This window comes from Emydura macquarii, unplaced genomic scaffold (genome assembly GCF_026122565.2).
Source record: "Emydura macquarii macquarii isolate MOO-44397 ecotype Brisbane River unplaced genomic scaffold, CSIRO-AGI_Emac_v2 contig_1043, whole genome shotgun sequence".
Taxonomy (NCBI): domain Eukaryota; kingdom Metazoa; phylum Chordata; order Testudines; family Chelidae; genus Emydura; species Emydura macquarii.
This window is the reverse complement of record NW_027131180.1, coordinates 17,428,897-17,455,227: the sequence shown is the minus strand read 5'-3', so window position 1 is coordinate 17,455,227 and position 26,331 is coordinate 17,428,897. Positions and strand designations below refer to the sequence as shown.

The following is a 26,331-nucleotide window of genomic DNA, read 5'->3' as shown; positions in this document are numbered from 1 at the left end:
AAATAACTGAAAACTAAAGTTGCTTCCATAGTGTTAAGAAAAAATGGGGGTTCCCCCCTTCCTCACTGGGTTCCTCAAGCCCATGAATGCAAATTGTAAAAGAGCAACAATCTCCTCTAGCTCAGGCTTGCTGCTTCCTGGCAGGTGTAACCACTCTTGTGGTACATTTCCTCCTGCTGCAAGGTGAGCAGGAGGGCATCTAATGAGTTCTCTTTATATCACTTGTCAGTTGGTGCTGCAAGACTGGTGAGCTCTCTTTGCTCTTATCTCCTCAAAGCCAAGGGACAATCCTGTCACACTGAAGCCCATTAAAGTTAAAAGGCCAGATCCTCAGCTACTATAGATTTGCATAGGTGCCTAGACTTCAATGGAGCTATGCCAGTGTACAATAACTGATGATCTGGCTCCATGAGAACAGGATCTGGCCCTAAGTGAATCATGGCCATCTCATACCTGGAACGTGGTAGTAAAACAGCTGTTTTTCAACCTGGGTCTCACATATCACAATACATGATTTTACATTTCTAACAAAGCTTTTTCCTCACTAAGAAATAGCTGCTTAAAACATTTATTAAATTAGTTTGTTTCTCTCTCACACATACACTGCACAGAACAATGTATTACACCAAACTAATAATGGATTATAATCATGAGCGTTTAGTACACCTGCACCCTCTACAGGCACATCCATGAAATGGCAGCCTCCTCAAATTTACACCTAATGCTGCTGCACAACCGATGGAAAAAACAACTTGAAAGTAAAGTGAAAGGCTAAACAGGAACTAGAGCGTTTCTGGTGACTTCACTTTTCCATTTTTTTGGACTGAATGAGCACAACATTTTTGTAGTTCGGAATCACAACAGTGTAGGGAAATCTAAATGAAAACACTTTTTTCCCCAAAGAAGGGCTTTCTTTAAATAATAAGATAAACGTATTTATTATATTTTGTTTTGCATAATGCAAACAGGGATCCTAGTAGAACACCCAAAGCTGAAAACAAAAACAATAAACCACAAAAACCGTCGGACCTGAGCACTGGTGAACATGAGCCCTAAGTACAAGCAGTGTAAACAAAGCCTCTTGATCTGCACAGGAATTAGTATATGAACATGTTATAAAACTAGAGAACTACAAATCTGATTTGAACACAAATTACACTTTGAGCTTTCTAAAGCCCCAACCCTGCAGACACGTACATGCTTAACTTTACTACTGTAAAGTTAAGCATGCGTATAAGAGTTTGCAGGATTGGGGTGGGGGGGTGTGGTGTCATTAATAAAGTAACTAAGGCAGGAAGTCATTTTTAAAAGTGTTAGCACTTTCCATTATAAAAGATTCTTTTCTTTGAGAAGCATTAACACCACTAGTGTTTCCAGCAGGCCTTTGATAGTCAGCAGGGAGAAATCCCTCAGGCTACAGAAGTGCCTTTTTTTTATCTAGTGAAATTCCATTCAGATTTAGGTGAGTTGTAAAGTGTTAACCAAAAAACGCCCCCCAGTTTTCTTTTTCTTACTAGCATTCCACAGGAAAGTACTGGGAGCCTGCCAAAATCAATCATTATTCTAGATAGCCTGGTCTATGCTGCCACTAAAGTAGTTGCAGTTGGGAACACTGGGAGCTGCTGGAGCAACTGCATGGGGGAGCGGGGGGGGAGAAGAGCTAGGCTGGCCTTCTCCCCAGCACCTCTCTAATCTCACCCCAGCATCCCATTTCCTACTCACCCCATTTCAGGGGGCACCATATGCACCACGAGCTCCCCCAACTCCTGAAGGGTGGGGGATGACAGAGAGAGAGAGAGAGAGAGAGAGAGAGAGAGAAGATGGAATTCCAACATTAAACCCCCCTTGACCCAGCACATGACCCCATCAACTCAAACCTCCTCTGGAGGCATCACATGGGGGCAGATACTCCCACAACTTTTAGGATGGGAGAGAGCGAGCCAAGCTGGACTCCAACAATAATGCCCCAAACCTAGTAGATGGTCCCAGCACCCCATCTCCCACTCTGGGGGGAACATATGGGACAGTAGCCCCTGCTCCCAGGAAGGGAAGACAAAGAGCTAGATCAGGACCCACTAGATACTCCCAGCATTCCATCACCGCACCCTGGGATACACTGCTACCAACTGAAGTAGAGCTACAGGACTAACATGTGGTAGAAATCTGTACTGCAGTGGTGGAGGTTCAGATGTACATATCAAAACTTGTTTTTTCCCTTTAAAAATAAATCTAGAAAAATTATAAAACTACATTAAAAGAACATTACTTAGGTTGCAAAGTCAAGCACACAGAAGTTAGGAAATAGGAAAAATCAACCCACAGTGCATATGCATTCTTATCTTTAATTATATAGGATGTTTTCACAGGCTCAACCCTTATTCAGTGCATAAATTGGTTGTGCAAAGGGGCTGAATTAAGGTTGTCTGGACAACTTAAAACCTGGCATTTTCTAGCTTTGGAGTGCTTGACGTTTCAACCTAAATAATGTTCTTTTAATGTAATTTTTACTTGTAATATGTGATTAAATGCAAAAAATATGTTAATAAAATACGATGGGACTGAAATTTCACAGAAGTAAAAAAAAAATTAGATTTAAGGTAACTACAGGTTTCCACAACCTTAACTCAGCCTTTATTTGTATGCAATACAATATTTTGATCAAAATTAATTTTTTCTAAGAACACTTTTGTTTTGGTCAAAAATGTATGGTATTTTGACAAAAAATGAAAAACTTTTTTGGCTTTTGTTTAGATAAAAACCCTAAAGATTACATCTCTGGTAGGCATCTAGCTAGAAGGAAAAGGTCCTATAACAATTTCTGAAACAATTAGGTAATAAGGGGCAGGGCTGAACTTGGTGGCTAATTCAACTAGGACTGGAATGGGGACAAATTTTTCTCAAAGGACGGTTCTTTATTGTGGAATTCCCTCCCAATAAAGGTCTGCAAGAACCCCTCCTTAGCTGCCTTTTGGGTATACCTCAAGTTCTCATGTCAGCTGGACTATTTTTGGCTGTGTCTGAGCTCCCTCCCCTTGTTTTTATATCTGCTATTCTTGGTTCTCCACTTGTACTGGTCAGGATCTGATCCCACTGCAGGTTGGGTTATTTGATGTATACTAGGTTTGTGTTAGGTAACGATTGTAATGGGTATGACCCTGGCCTAGTTTTTCTGATAACCTTGGCTGTATGTAATTATTTCTGAAAACTACAGTCACCACTTCTAGTACCAAAATGATTATTCTAAAATACTTTGTAATCTCTCAATTACAATTAGTGTTATTTGAAACCAAGATCAGTTCTGTGAACATCTTTTTCACTATTCTATGAATGCAAACAATTCCTGCATTATAGTCACCTTTAAACAACGAAAAAGATTTTAAAATTATATTCATTTAACACATTATAGCTTAAAGCCACGGTACACTAAATACAACAATCCTTTAGCACATTACTTGAAAGACACTTAAAATCACTAACTAAAGGCAAAGAAACCTGTCAAAAAACATTGTAGACCATATGCATTATGAAAAATAAATGTGTTGATCTCATCAAAAATAGCAATACACACTCTACCGGATCAAACCTTTTGTCCAGCTCAGAACTTTGCCTCTGAGAGAGAGATTTGTTTGCTTTATATATATAGACTATAACAGGTCACAGGTTAATGAAATCCAATACTGTCTTGTTTGATGAGTTATTCATCTTAAGTATCACATACTGTCCATACAGAAAAACCTTTCTGGTATACTATCGTATGTATAGATAAAATAATTTAGTATATTTAGCATATTTAACAAATATATACACAATACTACATATAACATTTTGACAGGTGATAACAGTGCAGACTCTGTGTCATATTTAGTTAAAAGAACAATCTCTTCTAAAGGGAATACTAAATAGATTCCAAGTTAAAATCCAAGAAAATGCGTTTTTTTCTTAAACACCAATCTGAATTCCCAAGCCCAGTGCTATTTCTTTTAATGTTTCCTTTGTACTCATTGCTTCATCAAGTTCAGAGGGAGCAGCAGAGTTTTCAAATGACTGTGGAGCAGTTTGAAGTTCAAAATAAACTGGCTCCCTTATGGAGGTCTCTGATTCTACTATAACCTTTTCTGAAGTAGTCTGTGACCATCTCTGAAATCTTGTGGAATGTAGTTCCACTGACGAATGGCTCCTTTTGCAAGAGGCATAGCTCTCTTTTCCAGTGCTGTTCTGAACTACTGAGGACTTCTTTGGTGCCATCTTGTTCTCAAGACCCTGATCTAAACCCACAACGGCATTATAAATTGCTACATTCAGCTTCAAGTACCCATCATCATCTTCTTTGTATCTAAGAGAATAAAATTAAAGTAATGAAAATACAAGTAAATGTAGCTTTATATACATGCATACAAATTCAAAATTTACATTATGTCATCTAATTAGATTGCATAAACCCAAAGGGCTAGCATTTAAAAGATTAATATAAATTTGAATTTACAAAATGGTAGTTAAATGAAACAAAATGTATGCAAAGAAATAAACAATGACACTAACTACTTTGTGAGACTAACTATACTTGAAACACGTATACGGAAGAGATATCTATTCATCTATATTTTATTAGAAGAGCTCCTCATTCTCTAAATTGAGAATTAGATGGTAATCAGCTAAATATCTGTACCCCTTCTACAGGACTGCCCCTGCAGAAAAAAAAGATTTAATGTTTTGCTTTGGGTAAGAATAAATTGATAACATACCTGAAGCGAGAATGATAGCTGAGTTTATGTGCCTTGCGAAGATGCAGAGTCAATGTGTAACACCAGGAAAAACATTTCTGACAGATGTGACATTTATATTTTAAATTGCCAATATTCTGGAGAAAAGATAGTGTGGAAATCAGTAATTGCAGCTGATGATAAATATAAATCCCTATATATTTACAGAGTGCAGTAAATTGGCATAGGAATATATTCCTTGAAATATTTTGCTTCTCAAGATAGGAATGGCTTGCTGATTTACAGGAAAGAAAAACATGGTATTGGCCCAGTTTTCAAGACTGGGAACATCAATTGTGTACATCTAATTTATACACCAAAATACTCTATATGCAAACACAAGTCAGGTATTTGCACATACACATGCATTTTGAAAATCCCCCTATTGTCTATTAAAAGATACTTCACTCTACTTTAATACCCACCATATGTGCTCTCTTGTAATGCTGTCTCATGATCTGTGAAGTCCGCGAAGTAAAAACACATCCTTCTACATCACAGCTGTAAGCATTTGAATCATTGTGTGTTTCAACATGTTTATGCAGATCATAAGCATTCTTAAAACTGAGGAGCATACAGGTGAAAAATTACTTTTACTGTTCAAGCAACAGCAATAATAGCAGAGAGGTGTGGTCTAGTGCAGTGGTTCTCAACCTTTTTTGACTCAGGACCCATTTGTAAGTGTTTGTACTCATTTGTACAGCCTGTTGAGACGCAGTAAATAGTCTGGGGTGGAGGCCCTGTGGTGGTTTCAGTTTGATCCTGCCCCCCGAGTGAGGTAGGGTCCTGCCCGGCACTCATCCCACAGTGGTGGCTCCTGCAACTCGTGTACTGTGGGGCTGGCTGGGCATGGTTCTCCCTCTAGGCATTGCAACCTCCGTTGCAAACCTCAGGTTTGGCCCTGCTCCCCTGACTGGACCAAATCCATATGAGTGAAATTGTGACTTGGTTCATGGGGTTGCAGTGCCACTCGCTCAAACGTGGCCTACCCTGGATTCCAGTCATACCAAACCTGAATGGCACTGGGACCCCAGAGGTTGTAGTGCATGGAGCAGGGAGGTGAGTCCAGCCAGCCCGGAGGGACAGGAACCCCAGGAGCTGCCATGTGACACTTTGAAACATTCTGATGACCCAATTTTGGGTCCCAATGCACAGGCTGGGAATCCCTGGTCGAGTGAATGAAGCACAGAAATGGGAGCTATAGATTCTTAAGTTCCATTCCTGGCTTTGACAATGATGAGTGAAGGGGACTTTCTACAAATCACTTAACCTCTCTACTTCCATTTCACAATCTGTGAAAGGGGAATAATACTTTCAACATTCTTGTTGCTATGATTTGGGGGTCATCTCTGATTCCACTTTCTTCCAATGCATCCAAGCTATGTGCGAATCTTGCCAATTTTTCCACAATAACTTTTCAGTGAGCCACCCATGCCTTTCTGTCCCTGGATCTAAAACTCCTGTCCATGCCCTGATCAACTGCTATCATAGTTAAGAGCAATTTCCTCCTCTCTAGTCCCTCATATTAATCCCTCCAGCCTACCTAAAATACGTACACAAAAGTGTTATCTATTTATCTGACCACATTATCCTCTCCCGGTATCCATCCACTGCATCAGGTTTAAACATCTTATCCTTCCTTTCAAGGCCCTACATAATTTTGCCCCGCCTACACATATAACAAAAGTGTCCTATTTCATTACACCGTGCTCCCTTTGCTCCATCAATGTTCCCTTTGACTGAACTGGAAAAAGGAAAAAGGGTTGGGAGAGCCACCAGGAAGTTAGAGAATGAGGTGGGGAGTAGAAAAATAGTGGTGGCTGAGAGGAAATGGGTAAGATGATCCAGTGGCAGGAGGGCAGTTCAGAAATGTAACTCTCACAGAAAATATCCAGTAACCCTTGGAGCTGGCAAAACACAAGTTAAGAGATGCCAAATTAAGGAAAAAATTGTTGCTAAACATACCCTAAATTGACCATTAATTACTTTTTCTTACACTATTCATAGTCTTACCTGGAAAACTCATCTTTTGGCACTAACAAAATAAGCGTCAAACCTACTTCCACCATAAGTTCAAGAAGTGCCTTTTTGTGTTCCAACAGACTAAGGCATCAGTCTATCTAATTTTTTTGAGCAAAGGGTGACTATTTTAAGGGTTGAGAGTTTTTCTTAACTTTTATCTCTTACATTCATTGAACACTGAATTATTTCCATACTTTTGTTGATTAGCTACGAGTTCCAAATCTTCTTACCTACTCTCACAGAGATCACAGTGGAAAGGGCGTTCATCACAGTGTCGAAATCTGATGTGCACTTTCACAGAGGAGACACTTGTACATACCATGTCACAAAACGGACATGTAACATGGGTAACTGGAGAAATAATAATACTTTCATTTTTAAAGACATTCAGTCTGCGGTGCAATAGTATAAAAACACTTAGAAAAAGCCATTCACACCAAAATTAACTAACACAAATTTAGGTATATGATGCACAAGAAAAAAAAGAGGGGAAAAGAGAGAGAACAGAGGGGTAAGAAATATGGGCCAAACATTGGACATTCCAATGAACATGCAGGTGAAAAAGTGTTTTGAGGTATTTTCAAAAGTTAGGTGGAGAGAGAAATACATTTCAGAGAGGTAGGGGAGTTTGTTTCACTCTTTAGGGTCTAGTAAAACAAAGGCATAATTGCCTACTTGCTTATGGTACAATGGTGGGATTCCTAAAAGGTGGATGTTGTGAGAGTGCATACAATAGGAAATTCTGAATGTAGCCAGGATCTGCATTCTGATGGGGAGTTAAAGAAGTGTGTCACTTTATAATCAATCAGACGCTTTATGGGCAGCCAATGTAAAACGTGTAGGGTTGGCATAATTGCTTATGCTAAGGGCTTGTCTGGATGGGGAAATTGACCAGAATAGCAACTGAGAATAAGGTATTCCTCTGTAGCTACTCCTGGGTAGCTCCACATGTGAACACTCTTATCCCGAAATAGGAGTGCCCTTTTCTTATTGAGTTTAATCCACTTGGAAAGGTAATTAAACTAAATTAGAAAAAAGGCTCTCTTATTCCACAATAGTGCTAGCATTTTAAATTTACATCCTATCTTATTCCAGAATAACCTCCTCATGAAGACAAACCCTAAGAGAGAATTGGAATACTCAAACTTTGTAGTCAAGTGGGGACATGATGAGGAGAAAGTCCTAAACAAGTGGGCATGTGAAGAGGAGAAAATCATCTCACATGGACTATGGGTCTGATGTTAAGACTTCTGTTTCCCCACAGTTGTATCATAGTTGCCTTGCGTCTATATATTGCATCATATGTAAAGATATCTTAATACTATCATCTATGTACAGTTGCCCTACGTAGTTTAGTAGAAAATGTATTTTATTTTAAAAAGCTCTGACTCACCATGTCCTCTCACATGGTCTCGTAGTAACCTCTCATTGGCAAAGCGTTTGTCACAATTCTGACAAACAAATGTTTGTTCTGAAATTTAACGGGAACTGATCAGTGATACAATAGATATTAATTGATCTATTTTTAAAACAAATGTTTTAAAACATTTTGATCACTAAACAGCAGAGAGACAATTTCGGTATTCTTTTGCATTCCTGATGTTCTTAAGAAAACCTTGTTTAGGGTAATTGCAGAATTTTCATTAGCAATACATTACTCCCAACAAAATAACAATCTGTTAAAAAACATTAACAGTTTGAAACCTGCCAAGTTTTTAAGTTATATAGCTTACATATATATATTAAGCTATATATACTTATACAGACCCCATCATCCATAGTACCTGAGCACTTTCCAAGTATTTAAAAACAGAAACACCCTCTCTCTTCCTTCCAGGCCTGCATGGAAAATAACTTGATTAGTTTACTGTTTATTGAGGGGGTGTCTGTGCTGCAGTGAAGAATATACTGACTGAAATCTAGGCTCAAGAAAGTGTTGCATTTAGTTCTGAAAGTGGTTAGCTCCATGACCACTTAAATCACTTGCAGAAGTGAATTCCATAATGTAAATCCAGCTCCTGTAAGAGTTCTGTCTCTGGCACTCAACAGCCTCTCCTACTGGTCATCCGTTTCATTGTTTTAGTGGAATTCAGTTGCCTTGAGAAGCCATGGGCATGGAGTCAGAGGCAATCTCTGTTTTTACAATGTGATGCCACAGCTGTCAGGTGGATATAGCCACTATGTTAACACATGCATCTGTGAGTGCTCTCTCTTTCCCCCATTACCCCAATTCATCATTTATGTTGGGCAATCACTGCAAAGCCAGAAGTGCTTCCATGCTTCAGGAAGATAATTGACTTCCTAAAGTCAATTTTGCATTTTCATGCAACTGACACTTCTGAAAAGTAATAATGGGCATTATCTATGTACTGTTATAAAGCAGCTCAAAAGTAAATGCCTTAAATAAACAAACAAAAATAGAGCAAATCACTTACGATCGTCTGAAACTTGTCGCTTGGCATGATCAAAAAACTTGGTATTATTGGAGAACATCGCTCCACAAGAGGGACAGGCCACCACTCTTTCTTGAGTGTGAGTTCTTAAGTGATCCCATAGCTTGTGCTTTCCTTTAAATGTTCTTGAACAGTCTAAAAAACACATACTATATAAGATTACAGAACAGTTGCACATTAGCACTTTATTTTCTCTTGAGCACAAACAGGAAAGATTGTATTATATACTTATAGTCCACCGTTACATTTTTAGAAGAGCACAAGTAAAATGCTTTTTAGGAAAAGTCAGAACATTACTACTGCAAACACTACAAAGAAAGAGTTCAGTTCTGCAAATGCTACACAGGCCTGTTCAAAAGCATACTGAGGTAAACAGAACAATTCCCACTGACATCAATGGGCTTTGGCTTAGGCAAAATTCCCATTAAAGTTATGTGCAGAATCTCCATTAAATTACTGTTTTTGCCTTCTTACAAAGAGGGAAAAAGTTTTAGGGAAGCAACATTGTTACTCTAAGCTCAAAAACATGCCTTCAAAGTGGACCCCAAGCCTGTTGGTGCTGAAAGCTCTCAACTCCCACGGAGGTCAAAGGGAAGTTGAGGGTGGCTCAGAACTTTGAAGGATTGGATTCTGGCATGCTAAGCTTTTAATAAAGTGACTTGGCATTGCTAGTGCAATCCATTTAAACTGATCAGGGAGCATGCAATGTAGGTAAAGTACTTTAATTACTTCAGATCACTGGGAAAAGGCTGTATGAAGATATCTAACATATTCCTGTACTTCATGAAACACTCGGTAAATTTTATAGAGGCAGTGTAGTTATTAGGACAATATTCCATATTTTGTAAATTAAATATAATATGTGAGCTACCTTTCCAGTGACAACAAATTGCTTTCTTGTTACTTGTAATGTTTTCTTTCTCCGTACAGAATGCATGCATGGCAACATGCCGATAAAACCATTCTGGGTTGTTGTAGGTAACCTGAAGACAAAATAGAACCATGGAGATGATGGATAATATTGGCAGGAAATCAAATGACAAGAATAAAACACATTGATAGAAGTGATTTCTAGAAATCAAAGAGAGGGACTAATTAGTGTAATAACATTTGGATGAAATAACTCACCCCAACATAGAGCAAATGGTGCCTTATCTATTGCAACTCTGGTATGTTCCATATTTCTGCTTCCACATATACCAGATCCTGAATTTGGCCTTAACCATAGTAGCTTAAAGATAAAGCCAATCTAATTTAGTCCAGTGGCTCAGACTTTTAGTTATGATGGGTTAGCAAATAATTACCATCACCATCCCATCGCACCGTGCCCTGGCATAGTTTTCACTGTCTATCCATTTTTCATTATCTATTCTTTTTTTTGCTTCCCCCTACACTCTCCCACTCATCAGAAGCCTACTAGTATGGGTTGCTCAGAGTGGACATAGATGGCATGTTGCACATCATGTCAGTAACTTTAAGAGATTTAAGTGTTGCTGCAGTGGAGGGGATAGAGAGAAGCTTAAGGGCTGCTTCTTGAGCCAGAAGCCTTGTACCATTGAGTTGACTGCAGTTTGATACATTAGGAACCACCGAAGAAGCTGAGAAGTGGGTGATTTTCAAGGAGGACTTTATCCATAGCTACAGGAGCACATTTGCAGTGGGAGTGGAAGAGATTAGCAGCTTTCCCTGCCCCCACTGCTCTTCTCTTTTGTTGTGCATCCTACCCCACCTTTCTAGACTAGTCTAGCCTGCCTACCAGGTTGGGAAACACTGTTTTAATTAATAAAATTCTTAACAGCAGTTTAAGCTTGAAGGAACATGTATAGAAAGATTTAGCAAAGTGCTACACATAGAAAGAATAAAATTAAAGGGCATATTCTCCTCTTAATAAGTGAAAAAAATGCATACGAAAAACCCCTGATTATCCATTAAAACTGATTATATGTTAACCAAAAATGAAGTTCCTACCCCATCAGAACAACTCCCATAAATGTTAAGGGTTGGGTTTTCTTTCTTTCTTTCTTTTTTTTTAATAAAAACATGCTCTGCAAAAGAGAACATGTTTCTTAACATGCACAACCAAGCAGGCTCTTGGTTCCTGGTCTGAAAAAAAGATGAGCTCTCTCTTAGTTTTATTGGTATTTCTTAAAATTAAAAGACCTACCCATATGCTGGATCAGTTCTAGTACGTATATCCACAAGGACTTTAAAAAAAAAAAACAAACAATCATCGTGGGAAAAGCAACCTCTTTAAGTTATGGAGCTCAATGGAAATGGTGCTTATAGGTCAAGCTATACAATCATTTATAACATATGATACACTAATGTTTATAATATCTGTTTTGGGTTTTAACTTTAAAGAGAAATTAATGTTTGTGAAAGGTTCTGTGTTTAACGTACGGGACCCAGATCCACAGAGGGATTTAGGCACTTAGAAAAATCACAGGAACAACTTTGTGATCCACAAACCCTGAGCTAGGCACCTAGGTTTCCTATACAATGAATGGGGAAAGATAGATGCCTAAAGCCATTCACAAAACTCAGCACCTTAGGTAGGAACTGCCTAAACTAGCCAGTGGGAAATGCCACTGAGAGGTGATTTAAGCCCCACCCTTGTTATGGAGATAAGTTCCTAATTCTGGGCTGCAGGCAGGTGTCTATTTCTGATTGTGATCCACAAACTGGGAGAAAATATATATGACTTAGGCAGAGGAATGCCTGAGGCCTGATCTGGTAGGCATGCTCTGAAGCCACCTAACTGTGCACAGAACAGCAGGGAACCCTAGTTGAGGTCTCATATGGATCTCCCTCATTCTTCCCTTTTGAAGTTGTTCCACTTTAAGTAACTGAAAATTAAGTGGGCCAGAAAAAAGTGTGAGAATCACTACAGGTTAGTGAGGGATTTGAACTGCTGTTCTCCAGTATTCTAGATGAGTCCTCTAATCACTGGGCTAAAAGTTATAAGGGAGGTGCTCCTTTCCTTGCCTGCCCACCTTCCATGTTTGATGTGCTTGTAAACCTAACTCCACATCTATTGGATTGAGCCCCGCATGCAATTTAGTCAGAAGGATTCCTATTTTCTTGCATCATGGCTCATGTGGAGGTTTAGATGACAGATATGCATGCACATGGGTCAGAGCAATGGACTTATAAACCAAAGTTTGAGAGTTCAATTGTCATTAAAGACTTATTTTCAGACAATTTTCAGACTAGAAATATTCCCTTCCAGCCTTGGAATATGTGAACGCCTACAGTGAGGCAGCAGCATGCTTGCCCAGAGACAGAAACATAGGCACCTAATTAACTTTTACTGCAAAAATGTCAATGCTGAGTGAGTTTAGGTACCTACAGGGTTAGGCAGCAGCCACGCAGTCCTAAATCTGGGGGTTAGGCACCTAAGTACCTTTGTGAATCCAGGCTCTGGTGATTAAAATTCTGTTTATAGAGGCAGAGGTTGTTGTGAAATGTTGGTTTTAATCTGTCAGTAATTCTTATTTGATGTAGAAATACAAGAGAGAAATGCAGAAGAACATGGAGAGAACTCAAGAGTTATATGAGCACTGTCTCTTTAAAGTCAGAGCCAAAGCAACAAATGAGCTTTCTTCTAGGTTAACATCTCAAGCCAGAGAGATAGACCAGGATCCAGTCACCCTTTAGGTAGACTAAGGTCAAAGGGTTTGTGAAATACTACATCTTGAGAAAAGAAATTAGGAAATACCTCCAGAACTAGATAAGGGGACTGTTAATAGAAACATGGGACAACAGTCATTGTACAGAGAATGGAAACTATACCACTCCCTCAAGATAGTACACCTGTTCAAACACTACACTGATTGAAATTCAGCAATGAGCTCCATTTAGGCAGACCTTTGTACCTGTGCAGACTCCCAGTGAGATCAATGGGGATACACCTAATGGACTTCACTGTAGAATCAAGACCATTGTTCGTAACCTCAACCACAATTGGCACATATTTAAAATGAAAAAGGAGTCACAGGCGAGAAAGGGCTGGGATCTGAGGGGAGGAAGTACTTGAGACTCCTGAAACCATATGATTTTGAAAGGCTGAGAGGCCAAAAGAGTGTGGGGAGGGAGAGAGCTCTTTTAGAAATGTGTTTATTTTTAATTCTGTTGAGTTAAACCTAAAGTGAACCTATTTAGATGAGATTTGCAGAATTTGAGTTTCATAGAGTTTCTGCATGCCAAGTCTTTTGTTTTAATCTGATTCTCTCTCTCTCTTTTTAATTTACTTCTTTTTTATTAAACCATTTGAGTCAAAGACTGATGTTTGTAAATTTCATGAAAAACCAATCCTGAGAGGGGCAACAACCTTCAACCTTTAAAAAGTGGTAGTAGTGAAGGAAGATTGTCTGAAGCCTACCTTGGTCAGTATGCTCAATCCAAAAGGACTAAGGGCATTCTCTCCCAGTTGGAGTGTTGCTAGCAGGCCTTCAGCCCAATGGATGCAAAGATAATGCCCACTGACCATGTACAAGAACTGAGTTGAGGGGGCCAAAAATGACAGAGACATTGTTTCCCCACGCTGCCCTACCAATATGGACCCACTCTGTTAGGAGTGACTATCCCTAAGGGGCAAAAGATAGTTTAGTTTCAGAGCCCATTCAGACATTACTAGCTATGCTAACATTGGCAAAGAAGATATCAAATGGTGTAAAATGTAATGGTTCTCTTGATACAGAGAGACAAAGTGAGTGAAGTAATACCTTTTATTGGACCAACTTCTGTTGGTGAAAGACACAATCTTTCAAGCTTACACAGAGCTCTTCTTCAACAACCAACATGGTTACTACAACACTGCAGACAACTCTTGATGCAGACACTGTCCACTAGGAACTGGATGGAGATCATTAATTAAATTTTATATATTCCACCAGAGCTGTCAGAAGCTCACAATTTTCAATTGAGACCAGGCTATGTCAGATTTGAACAGGGTGGATAAAAATCAATTATTTAAAAAAAAATTAAAAAATGGATTTTTTTAATTTAAAATAAAATACTAAATTTCTCTCATTTAAAAAATTACAGTTACAATTAAATCTCACCATAAACATGCTAAACGTACACTTACAGTCTCATAAAAATGAATTAATGGCTCTAATCTGTCCAGCTTAACTACAAGCTCTTGCTTCTTGAAAGTTCTGGGCTTTCAGTTTCTGTCTCTCAGCAGACTAAAGTCACATGTGCAAAGAAAGACACAGGCTGGATAGGATTATTGTTGTTCTGTGCCTATGTGGTGGTGGAGCTGGACCAAGCAAGGCAGAGGAGTTAGTTAAGACACTGTCTTAAAGGCACAGAGAATATTTTCATCGTTTGGTATTATTCACTCAATGCTGCAAACATGGTAAAGATGAGAAGATATTTAGAAGAAGAAACGGAAGGATGCTCCTTAACGTATGGCTGCACTGCCCATTTAATGCATCTTTTAGCCAAAGACTTAGGTACATCTTCTCCAGGAATAAAAGAAATTGTTGAAGTCGCAAAATACTTCCCTAACAGCCATTTTGTTTCAGCTTCACTGAAGAGTGCAGGAGGATCCAAACTAATTCTCCCTCAAGATGTTAGATGGAATTCTGTGGTTGATTGTTTTGAACAATTTATTAAGAACTGGCCTATTCTCATAAAACTTTGTGAAGAAAACCGTGATAAAATAGATAGAGGTATCTCATCCAAAGTATCTAACATTGGATTAAAAAGGAATGTAGAGGATATGCTCAATATACTGAAGCCTATATCCATAGCCTTAAACAAACTTCAGAGAAGTAGTTGCTGCATTGCTGATGCTGTCGAAATTTGGAAGGCACTTCAAGAGACATTGAAGAAAGAAATACCTCACCAGAAATTTAAACTGCCGGCAATAAAGAAGCAAATGGATCAAGCACTAACTCCACCTCATTTTCTTGCAAACATTCCCGACCCCAGATATAAAGGTAGATGCCTAATTTCTGCAGAAGATACTGCTGCCATGGCATAGGCATCTCAAAACCACTCCTCAGTTATGCCAGTCATAATAAATTTCAGGGTTGGAGCAGAACCATTAAAACAGTACATGTTTACTGATGATGTTTTGAACAAAGTCACTCCCCTGAATTGGTGGAAATCATTAGCCAGGCACCTTGAAACAGAGCTCCTTCAGTTGCTAAGCCAACTTTTCACAGCAATAGCTTCCTCTGCAGGCACAGAGAGAATGTTTTCATCGTTTGGTATTATTCACTCAAAGCTAAGAAATCAACTGGGATTTGAAAAAACAGGAAAACTCGTATTTCTGTTTCAGTCTATGAATAAAAATGACAGAGGGAGTGGGAAAGATGAGAGCTAATTGTAGAAGTTTTAAGGACAGCATGCATTTAGTGTTGTGATGACTCGTCAGTTAATAAAATTTGAAAATTTTAAAAAAAAAAAAGTTTAAGGACAGACGCCAGCCAATAACTCAGGAGACTGCTGCAATTGCAAATGTGAAACATTTATGTAACATTTAAGATTTAGTTTAATAAAATAAGTGCTATTGTGTGTCTGATTTAGTTCTTACCATTCCTAATGTACTGCTGCTGCATCTGCAGCTTGACACAGGTAGAGTATTATGTATTATTTCCTAAATTGATTTAAAAAAAAAAATCACACAAAATATACCCTCCTAGATGTTGTAAGATGCTGTATTGAGTTGTAAATTAACATGTTTTAGTGATCAGATTTGCACCATTGTTTAAGAAATGTGAAGTAGTATCAGTGGGAAATTTGATTTAAATCAATGATTTTCTCTTGGTGATTTAAATTACCTTGATTTAAGTCAATCCACCCTGGATTTGAACTAGTGACCTAAAGTTGCTCATTAACAAGTCCCCTGGGCTATCCAGTTCCAGAAACAGTAAAAAGCTGCAAATATCTGAGAAATCATCAGATATTCTGTCCATTTCCTTGAACAAATATTAGACAAAAGGAAATACTGTGGGTCTCTAACAAGGTTGATGGCATATTCGTTAGCTTAAAATATTTCTGGTTACTTTACAGAGATCTTTAATCTGTGGGGCATGCCCCCCAGTGGGGTGCAGAGGAACATTCGAGGGGGCATGACCAGGCTGGGGCCTGACCCCACAGGGAGGGAGTACCACCCTGCCCCACTCTGCTCAAGGTGTGGACACTGCCTTGGTGCCTGGCTGCAACCTCCCCAGCATCAGTGCCCAGCCCTTGAGTGTCTGCGTCCGACCCCAGTCTCAGTCCACAGCCTTCGTGTCTGGCTCCTGGGGCCTGCTGCAACCTCCGTCCACCATGGTCCCCAGAGACAGCCCTCAGCCCCCAATCCCACCCCAACCAGCTGGGGAGGGTGCAGGGGGCACAGACAGGGGTAAGGAGGTCAAAATTTTGAGGACCACTACTTTACAATTTTGTATGATATATTTCTAAAAAACACAGAAAAAGTAGTGCAGTGGGAAAAAAAGTCATTTTAGTTACTAACAAAAGGAAGAATACTTGGATTTAAACTAAATTGCTAAAATAAATGGTGTTTACATACAAACAGCATATACTTTGGCAAACTATCACAATAATTACCATTTCTGCTTATTGAATGGAACCACTAATAAATGATAAAAAAGATTCAGCAGTGAAACCTCTTTTCCAGGTTTTGGAACTTGGGAGGGCTAAGGTAGAATTAGGAGACAAAAAAGGAAGCAACATTCACTTCACTTACATCACAATTCTCCCAATGGCAAACAAACATCTCTGAAATCCTTGGTATCTGATTCTGATTATGGCTGTTCTGGGAACATGCTGGCAAATCTTGTTGTGATGCCCTTAACTGAGAGCCTAAGAATTTCAGCTTGGTGTGGTAACTATGAAAATGTACATGGGTTATCAGCTCCCTGGGACCTGTAGCCAAAAATTCACAATTTCTCCACCAACACTGGTACTGTTCTAAACATAAAAAAGAAGTAACGTTTAATGGAATATTGTATTAAGTTAGAGACTATGTTAGACAATCTTCAAGAAGGTACCAGAAGATAAAACGTGAGCAAAGTTAGGTGATAATCTACTAAACCATAGGTAAAACCTGTAGAGTAATGGATAACTGCTATGGACAGATTATTAAGTATCTAAAGATTTTAAGCCTCAGGAATAATAGATTTTTCCCTTTCTTAAAACTCTGATAATTCTAGTATACCCAACAAGGTAACAAGTAGAATTTTCCCCAGAAAGAGAGAGGGGGGCCTAGAATCTCTGAATAACATCTATTCTGTTGAATGGTTCTCCAGTGCTAAACATGTTACTGATTACTATTAGAAAGACAAGCTGGGTGAGGGAATATACTGGGACCAACATGGCTACAATAGTAATCAGTTGTAAGCAGTGTTATTTATATTGTGGTAATGTTTGAAGGCTTGAGGCCCGACTCTTAGGCACTGGACTTTTAACAAAATGACAGTCCTTGCTCCAAAAATCTAGGCTGTGTTTTCAAATTTTACAAAGCAAGAGGCCTACAATCAATCAATTTGCACTCCAGCCTGTGTAACAACCAAGCAAACTTTTAAATTATTCAATAATCTTTCCTGAACTTACTCGAGTAGTTAGTTATATAGTACAAACTGGATTATCCAAATGTAATGGCGCAAAAAATAAGTATGGAAACAAAAGGAAATTGCCAGGCATTGAACCAAGAGAAGAAGATATAACCATTTCAGATAAACCATTTCAGATAATTTTAGTCTGCAAAAGAGAAGAGTGAGGGGGGATTTGATAGCGGCCTTTAACTACCTGAAAGGGGGTTCTAGGGAGGATGGGGCTAGGCTGTTCTCGGTGGTGGCAGATGACGAACAAGGAGCAACGGTCTCAAGTTGCAGGGAGGGAGGTCTAGGTTGGACATTAGGAAAAAGTTTTTTACTAGGAGGGTGGTGAAGCACTGGAATGGGTTACCTAGGGAGGTGGTGGAATCTCCATCCTTAGAGGTTTTTAAGCTGCGGCTTGACAAAGCCCTGGTTGGGATGATATAGCAGAGGTTAGTCCTGCTTTGAGCAGGGGGTTGGACTAGATGACCTCCTGAGTAACTCTAATATTCTATGATTCTATGATTCTATGATAAACGAGTTTCAGATCATTTTGATTTCGGTATTTGAGTGTTGCATAATATTTGAGTTTTGGTAGTACAAAAATTAAATCCTAAAGGACATTTTTGTGAATGCTGAACAGCCAGTTTCTGTATCATGTATTTTTAGTTTGCAGGCCTACACACTGTCATCACTCTGTTCCGCCTACTTGTTCCAATCCAGTGAGTTGGCAGGGACTCTAAATTTGACAGGGACTCCATCTGGGTGCAAGGATTTGCCCACATAGAGCCAATTACAGAAGCAGAGCCCATGTAATAAGACAACAAAACAAAAATGAACACAAGAATTTACTCGTGTCTCTAAGGCTCAGCACTCCAGTAGGTTATATGCAGCTGTAACATCATAGAATTATTCATTCTGGAACACCAAAGCAATCCAGGACAAGCCCAATAGTTTCAGAGTACCAATACAGAATTTTGTAAAAGTTAACTTTTTTCTTATGTATGAGCTAAAATACCTGTCAGTCTGGATAGTGGAGGCATTGAACACATATTGTTGACGTTGGTTTAATTTTACTTTTCATTTACCTTTAATTAAACTCAGTCTAGTATCTACATAGGCAATTAAAATGTGTGAAAATACTATTAAGAATAAAGGTCATGATGAATAAAGAACCACAACAATGATATTAAAAATATCTACTACACTATTGCTATTACAGTCTACATAGGCTACTTACAATTTTCTGTGAATACAACTGAGTTTTTCCTTTAAGTAACTGTAATACCATTTGAAGAAAGATGCAAGACATATAACAGCAGCAATTAAATACTGTTTATTTCAATTTCAATAAAAGCAGCAAAAGGACAAGTTTCTCTATATTCATTCCTCCAACCTCCACCTTAAACCTAGAAATCTTAAAAGTAACACTAAGTTCCAGAAATCTAAAATTTTTTTTGAAACTACCAATTAAAAAAAAATGTCAATGCACTTCATCCCTAATTCAAGAAATTGCGTTTGAACTTCTGATGACTTCACCTACATTAGCATTATTTCTATTTTAGTACTATATCTTTAGAAAGAGAAATCCAGCAACATCAGATACAAAGAAAAAACAAAAATAGGCCCCAGCCCTGCAGGTGACCCTGCACACACATGAAGTCTCATTGACTTCATTCTACCAGCACTGTGCCACTTGCAAGATCTAAGGCCACAGAATGCAAAAATCCTCAAAACTGCAATATCATCTGTATCGTGAATGAGACAGATACCTGTTCTTTCCAGTGGACGTTGTAGATACTCTTTCAAGTGTTCTGCAATGTGATCACAGAATTCCTCCATGTATTTTCCTACAAAAAGGCATTCTTCCCATTCACACAATAATATCAGTTCAGAGTTCTTGAATCTGTTTCCAGGGGGCATTGCTTAAAATCCTCTAAAGTACAAAGTAGTTTTATTTATTACTACATTTACAGATATTTCATCATGTAATTTAGCCCCCAAATTACGGCATGTACCTTTTTATAACTGGGTGGATAATATCATTCAGAATCTAAGACCTAATCTTGCACACACTTAAGCATTGTGTATACAGAAAAGTTGTACCTCTAACAATATTGGTATAGTTAAAGCGGTACACACACAGTTATGTGTGGACACAGTTATACTGATATAAATCTGTTTATACTAGTATAGGTTATTCCTGTACAGGAAGGGGAGTAAAGTATTCTGACATAAGGACCTGTCTAGCATAAATGTGTTCATACTAGGGGTTGTACTGGTATAACTATACATTGGTAAAAAACCCACATCCCTAGTCAACATAATACCAACACAAAATCTGTGTGAAGACTAGGCCGTAGGCAGATGTGTATAGAAATGGGCCTCAAATCTGCCTGGCTGACTCTCTCTATTTCAAGATCATGAAATTAAATAGGTATTTACTGCACTTGCTAACAATATTTTTGTACTTTGACTACAGAAAGTGCAAGCAAAAGGAACACAAATTAGCTAAGCACCCTTTTCCAAAACCGCTGACATACCTGAAAACGTTATACTGTAAAAGGTACCTCTAACAAATAGTAACAGTGCCACCTGAGCAGTTACAAATGATTGTATTGCTCCATTTTCCTAACTCTTTGACCTGTAGGACAGAATGCCATGATGGTCTAGAGATGTCCTGAATTCCACACCCCTCCCACCCGTGTAGTCATTCATTGTCAAATAGGGCATTAGTGAGTTACCCAATTTTGGAATAATTAACAAAAAGGCCCAAAATCATCATTCTTCTTAAAAAATCGAGCTCTCTCTGCATCCAAAAGCTGCCAGCACGCTGCCAACGGGTGGGGAGAAAGAGGACGGGGGGGGGAATTTCCACTGGTGGAAAGGAGCCACTTGCAAACAAGGCTGGACAGGCCAAGGTCAATGCCCACCACCTGGAGAGCGCTCCAGGACTGGGTCCGGTATTTGCTGACTGCTGTTACAGCAGCCTCTCAGGGGGCAGAGCCCCATGGCTGCTGGGGGGCGGAGGGGAGGGCCCCTGCTGCAGGAACCGCCCCCTCTCTCGGAACTACAGCGGTGTACACCTTTCCCTTCGCCCTTCCTTTCTTACATTAACCCCACGGACCCGGCTGCTTCTGGGGTGTGTCCGTGGCCCCGCTTTAACAACCCACGGATGGGAGTGAGGGGGGGCAGCGTTGTGTTGACACTCAGGCGCCACCCCCAGAATTGACCAGAGCCGGCGCGCGGGACACGGACACGCGCCGACCCCGGCTCGCGCCGCACGCGGACCCACAGACCAGGTCCTGCAAAGCACCTGAGGGTGGCCGGGGCCGGGCCCGCGCGCCTCAGTCGCTCTGGCAGCCGAACCCAACCGTCCGAGCCGCACGTTCGGAGGGGGGAGGCTGGTGAAGAGATCCCAGACGGTGGGCGGCCTCGTGGGGAGGACGCAGCCGCAGGCGGCTCCCGAGCCCCTCCTCCAGTCCCGGCCCAGTCCTCAGAAGCGGCTCGAGTCTCCAAGTCGTCCTCCGCGTCCGCTCCTCCCAGCGGACGGCACCCCCTCTTCTTCCCATTAGCGCCGGCGGCTAGGAGAGGGGCGTGCCCAACCGCTGCCAATGGATGAGCTCCGCGCTCATCGCCCCCACCTTGGCTGAGCGCCGCATCCTCGATCAACAACAGCCGCTCCCTGGGATCGTCTAGGGGCGGGGCTAGAAACCGCCGGCAGTCGGCCCCGCCCCCTCCCCGCGTGCCAAAGGGGGAGGGGACAAGGAGGGGTCCAGCTCCGCCCCCCTCATACAATTAACAAACCAGGGGAGGGTCGCCTCCCATCCCCCATCCTGACACTGCCCTGACCTGCCCCCAGGTGCTGTCTCCCAGTCCCCTCCCCCCACCGCCTGCTTTATAGGGTGTGATTAAAACATCAAGCATCATCCTGAGGCAGGGCCATCACCCCCCACCTGCCCGTCTGCCCTCCCTCCTGCAAAGCTGGACCAGGTTTCCCAGCATAGTCGGGGCCACAGTTGTCGCCTGTGACCTTTGCAGGCGGCTTGGATTTGTGGGGCGTAAGATGTGTAAGTTGTACATTACCCGCTATGACATCGTGACACATGCACACACACACACACACACAAAAAGGAGGCCTATAACTTGCATTGAATTTAATCATTTCTCTTTCGTCCTATCTGTGATGTCTGCTCTCATCTGGGAAGACAGCGCTGGAAACAGTGTTCCTAGGATAACTGGGTGATTGTAAGAATCCATTTTTCCAAAAGGAACTGCAGTGCCATTGTTATCCAAATAACAAATATCACAGGATCTTTTTCAGGGGATAAGGCAACAAGCCAAGTTTATTGTGAATACAGAAATTTGGTAAATAGTATCAATAATGCAAATACCAGGGAAACAGGATCAACACTGCAACAATATCAATATTGTGCTTTACAAATACAGAGATTCTTGCTAATAAAGTATACTTCATTGACAGGTTTCAATTGGTACTTTCATTCACACTCATACACACAGACAGGCATACACAGACAGGGAGACAGACAAACATACATGGGGGTCTCACAGGTGTTATAGTTACCAGCCTCTTGGTTCTCATGGTAGTCACTAGCCAGGTGACTGTAGCACGAGGGTGAGGAGCAAGGTTCTGCGGATGCGCATCATTACTCCTGGATGGTGTGGTGATGGAGACCCGAACCTCCAGCCTTCATCTTTCTATCCCATTTTATAGGAAAAAGATTCCATGTGAGTCGATGGGTTTTTGCTCTGTCATGCAGATGCATTTGGTGTGATCCTTAATCACCCACATTGTTGCAAGCCTGATCAGATTTTGTCCTTTGAAGTGGGCTGACTCCAAAGTTATCAGGGTGGACTCCTCTTTGGCCAGTTGCGTGGTAAAAGTTATTATCTTTGCTCCTTTCTTCTTCCCTCAAACGTTTTAGGTGAGGCTGGTGTTTTCTTCATCGTGTTTCAACATCCCTTACTGAGACCCAATTGTTCAATCACTCTCCCTGTCTACACCCACCTCAGTTGCTCAGCCATCCACACTTCAATCACTCAGTGCCAACTCCTAGTTGAAGAATTCACGTATTATTTTTAAAGCAAACATTATTTCATTTTTGCCAGTGTCTTTCACAACTAGGTAGGTATATTACATTTCACAGTGTGGCTTTTTATACTTAAAATAGGGTTTTTACAAATATATTGGAAATGGGTAAAATTAACAGATAAAATGGTCAGTGAAGTGGTTTTACAAACAATCTTAAACCAAATAGAATTATACAAAGTACAGACAGACTTGAATTATTATGCAGTAAATGGATATTTTAAAAAGACTGAAGTGAACATTTCAAAGGGCAGAACAATAAGAGTCAGTTGAGGTTTTAGCTTTTGATTAAAGTTACAATGTATCAGGCTCAAGTGCCTCTTGGTAGAAAGAGTGTGTGTGGGGAGGTGTTTGTGGCTCTGTTCTTTCATGTATTTCATTAAAACAGGATTGGGCCAACACCATGGGCTACTTGGTTTAGGCGCGTGTTGCCAGTCTAGGAAGCCCGTGCTATGCTAATTAATGTGAGGGGCACTGAAGCTCCAGGCCTGTAAACATTAACATGCATGTTTAACTTTACTCATGTGTGTAGACTTGTTGAAGTCAATGGGACTACTCAAGGTCTTAAAGTTAATTGCGTTTAAGCATATACAGGATTGGGGCGATATATGATGACTCATGTGGTTAAACACATGTAAATTTTTGCAGGATTGGGGCCTTAGATTATAAATACTTTGAGGCAGGCACTATCTCTTACTATATGACTGTATAGTACCTAGTACACTAGGGCCTCAGTCCTGCCTGGGGTCTGTAGCCAGTACCACAATACATACACAACACATGTGAGACATTGTTGATGTCATATCATTTTCTTGGTAGCCTACTGAGCAATTGCTATTTATGTCTTTTATTTTTCCTTGAAATGTCTTTGTTCTGCCAGTTTTTGAGAATTTTTTTGAGACCAAATAGAATATTCATGGAACAAAAGAAAAAGAGAGGCAAGGTAAGTGATGTAATATCTTTTATTGGATCAATTTCTGTTGGTGGAAGGTACAAGCTTTCAAGCTACACAGAGCTCTTCTTTAGGTCTGGGCAAGGAAATCACAGTGCCTGAGCTAAATATGGTTTGGGATAGATTATTCAGCATAAGGGGTAATACATGTTGTAGGCGATTACTTGAAATGAAGTGGGCAATTGAAGGTTAGATTTTTACTCATAACGAGTTTGAAGTGGGCAATTAAGGGTAGCAGGTAGTGTAGTGTATTAAAGATTGTTGTAATGAGCCATAAAACCAGTGTCCCTGTTGAGTCCACAGTTTTTGGTGTCTAGTGGAGTTATGAATTTAAGTTCCCAGACTTGCCTTTTGAAGGTGTTGTGCAGGTTTCCTTTGAGGATGAGTATTGAAAGATCAGATATGGAGCGATCTCATGCCTTACTCTGCACATAGTCCCATTGATCTTCAATGGGATTACTCAAATAGTAATGTACAATTCCACATGATAACGGAGATGATAATCTAGCCCTTAGCTGATAGCTATTTCTGTTTGAGTCCAATAGGTTAACAAATCAAATATTGCTGGCATTAATTTTAGTTGACAAAATAGATTTGCTTTTTGATAGACTGGTAAATGCAAAAGTCTGACTGATAAAAACTACACAGGGAATTTATTTATGAGAGGAAAGTGTATAGGCTTGTGTGACAGAATATACCCATGTGATCACACCCTACTTGCTATTGTAATAATTTTTGTACAAGGCATGTCTTGTAAAATATCATTTGAAAACTTACCATTTACTAGACAGTATCATCCTGATAAAATATGTGTGGCAACATTGTATGTAAATTTATAAGATTTCCCTGTATGATGTTATTAACACATGTTCCAAACCCCATGGTCCCACCCAAACTGAAGTTAGCAAACAGGTCTGTCCTAAACAAAGGAATGTGTGCTCTGTTTAATTTGTATTTACACCGTAAGCAGAGTCATCAAGCAGGAACGGAAACAAAGAAAGCTCAAAGAGGTGAAAAAAAGAGCAGGGAACATCCTTCCACATAGACTCTTTTTCTCCTAGTTCCCAGCTAGAAATGTTTTTCAAGAGAGAGACTGAAACTATAAAAAGGAGGGACAAACACCCCAAGACACCCTTCTCCCTCTTCCTGCCTATTGCAGTCACTGCACCTGAAGTGACAAAGGAAGTATTTGTTGGACTTTGTGGGAGGAGTCCTGACCTTCAGGGTTTGGTCAGGAAGACTGCTGAAAGCATATGGTGAGAAACTTTGCTTGAATGTGATATTGTTTGTTAAATTAGGTATTAGTAAACATCTTATCTTTATATTTCTTGTAACTATTTCTGGTTTTTCTGTCTCATTACTTATACACACTTAAAATCTCTCTTTGCAGTTAATCAACTTGTTTTACTGTTTTATCTAACCCAGTGTGTTTAAATTGAAGTGTCTGAATAACTATTTGAGATAATAAAACGGCATATCATTCCCTTTAAGGAATAACAGACTTAAAATATTTTGTACTGTTCAGGAGAGGGTTGGGCAGTACAGGACACACATTTCTGGGGGGAAATCTGGGACTAGCAGTATGTTGGGGTCACCCTGCAACACAACCAAGGCTGGTGAGAGCCAGAGTGTAACCCAAATGTGGCTGGCAGGCCGCAGTTACACACAGGTATTCAGGGTGTGACTTACATGCCGGAAGGCTGTTTGTGAACAGCTCAGATGGGAGCTACTTCAGCAAGGCATTGTAAGGCACCCACAGTTGCAGGGCAGGGGTGACACAGTTGCTCATTACTCTGGATTGTACCCTGGTATGTCACAGCTTGATCTACAAAATAAATTATAACTGTCTCTCTTTAGCGACCTTTTTGGGCTGGTGTGGGGGGAAGGAGTCTAGATTATTTAAGCCTTACTCCCATCCCCTACATGTGGAAAAATAAAAGAGAACCTCCATTAAAAAAAAGTGGGACTTTCCTGCCCCTTCTTACTTTTTCATGTTTACTATGTTCTATTCTAACTCAGCTGATATTGGTTTCCCAGGGCATTGTCTGCAGCCCTCCATTTATATTGCTGTTACTTTGGATGGCAGCATTGAATGTGTTGCATATGTTGCAGTCCTAATGTGGTTTGTCCTTAAAAAATAAAATAAAATTGTAAATGTCAACACTGTTTGGCCCCAATCCTGAAAATACTTATGTACACCTTTAAAGTTAAACAGGTGTGTAAGCGTTTATAGGACTGGGCCTTTTATTTGCAGCTAGGTCAAAGCCACACATATTTGGTTAATTTTGCTGTACATTGTGATGGTTGCCTGAGCAGTAGTCCAGGATGTGTGATAATCAGACAGTCAGAATTTAGGCTGTTACAAACTTCAGCTGCATATGGCTAGTCAGTGTTCAGTTTAAATTAATTTTTAGGTCACTGTTCATTTTGGTGAAGTCCTTGAATTTATGGTTGATGTCTATTTTGTATTTAGTTTACT

General features: G+C 40.1%; 1 protein-coding gene across 2 annotated transcripts; it reads right to left on the bottom strand.

The window, feature by feature from the left end:
* Nucleotides 1-909: 909 nt before the first annotated feature.
* On the bottom strand, nt 910-21,130 carry LOC137151022 (histone H4 transcription factor-like). Of its 2 annotated transcripts, XM_067545211.1 has the most exons (10): nt 21,107-21,130; nt 19,563-19,726; nt 16,941-17,164; nt 10,107-10,218; nt 9,218-9,370; nt 8,176-8,253; nt 7,013-7,133; nt 5,186-5,324; nt 4,743-4,858; nt 910-4,333 (listed from the first exon to the last, which is right to left on the bottom strand). In XM_067545211.1, exons 2-10 carry the CDS (start codon nt 19,711-19,713, stop codon nt 3,940-3,942), a joined length of 1,488 nt encoding a protein of 495 aa, XP_067401312.1. In that variant the 5' UTR covers nt 19,714-19,726; nt 21,107-21,130; the 3' UTR covers nt 910-3,939. The 2 variants fall into 2 exon arrangements, with proteins under 2 accessions (XP_067401312.1, XP_067401311.1); XM_067545210.1 differs by lacking the exon at nt 21,107-21,130 and having other exon boundaries at nt 19,563-20,464.
* Nucleotides 21,131-26,331: the final 5,201 nt, after the last annotated feature.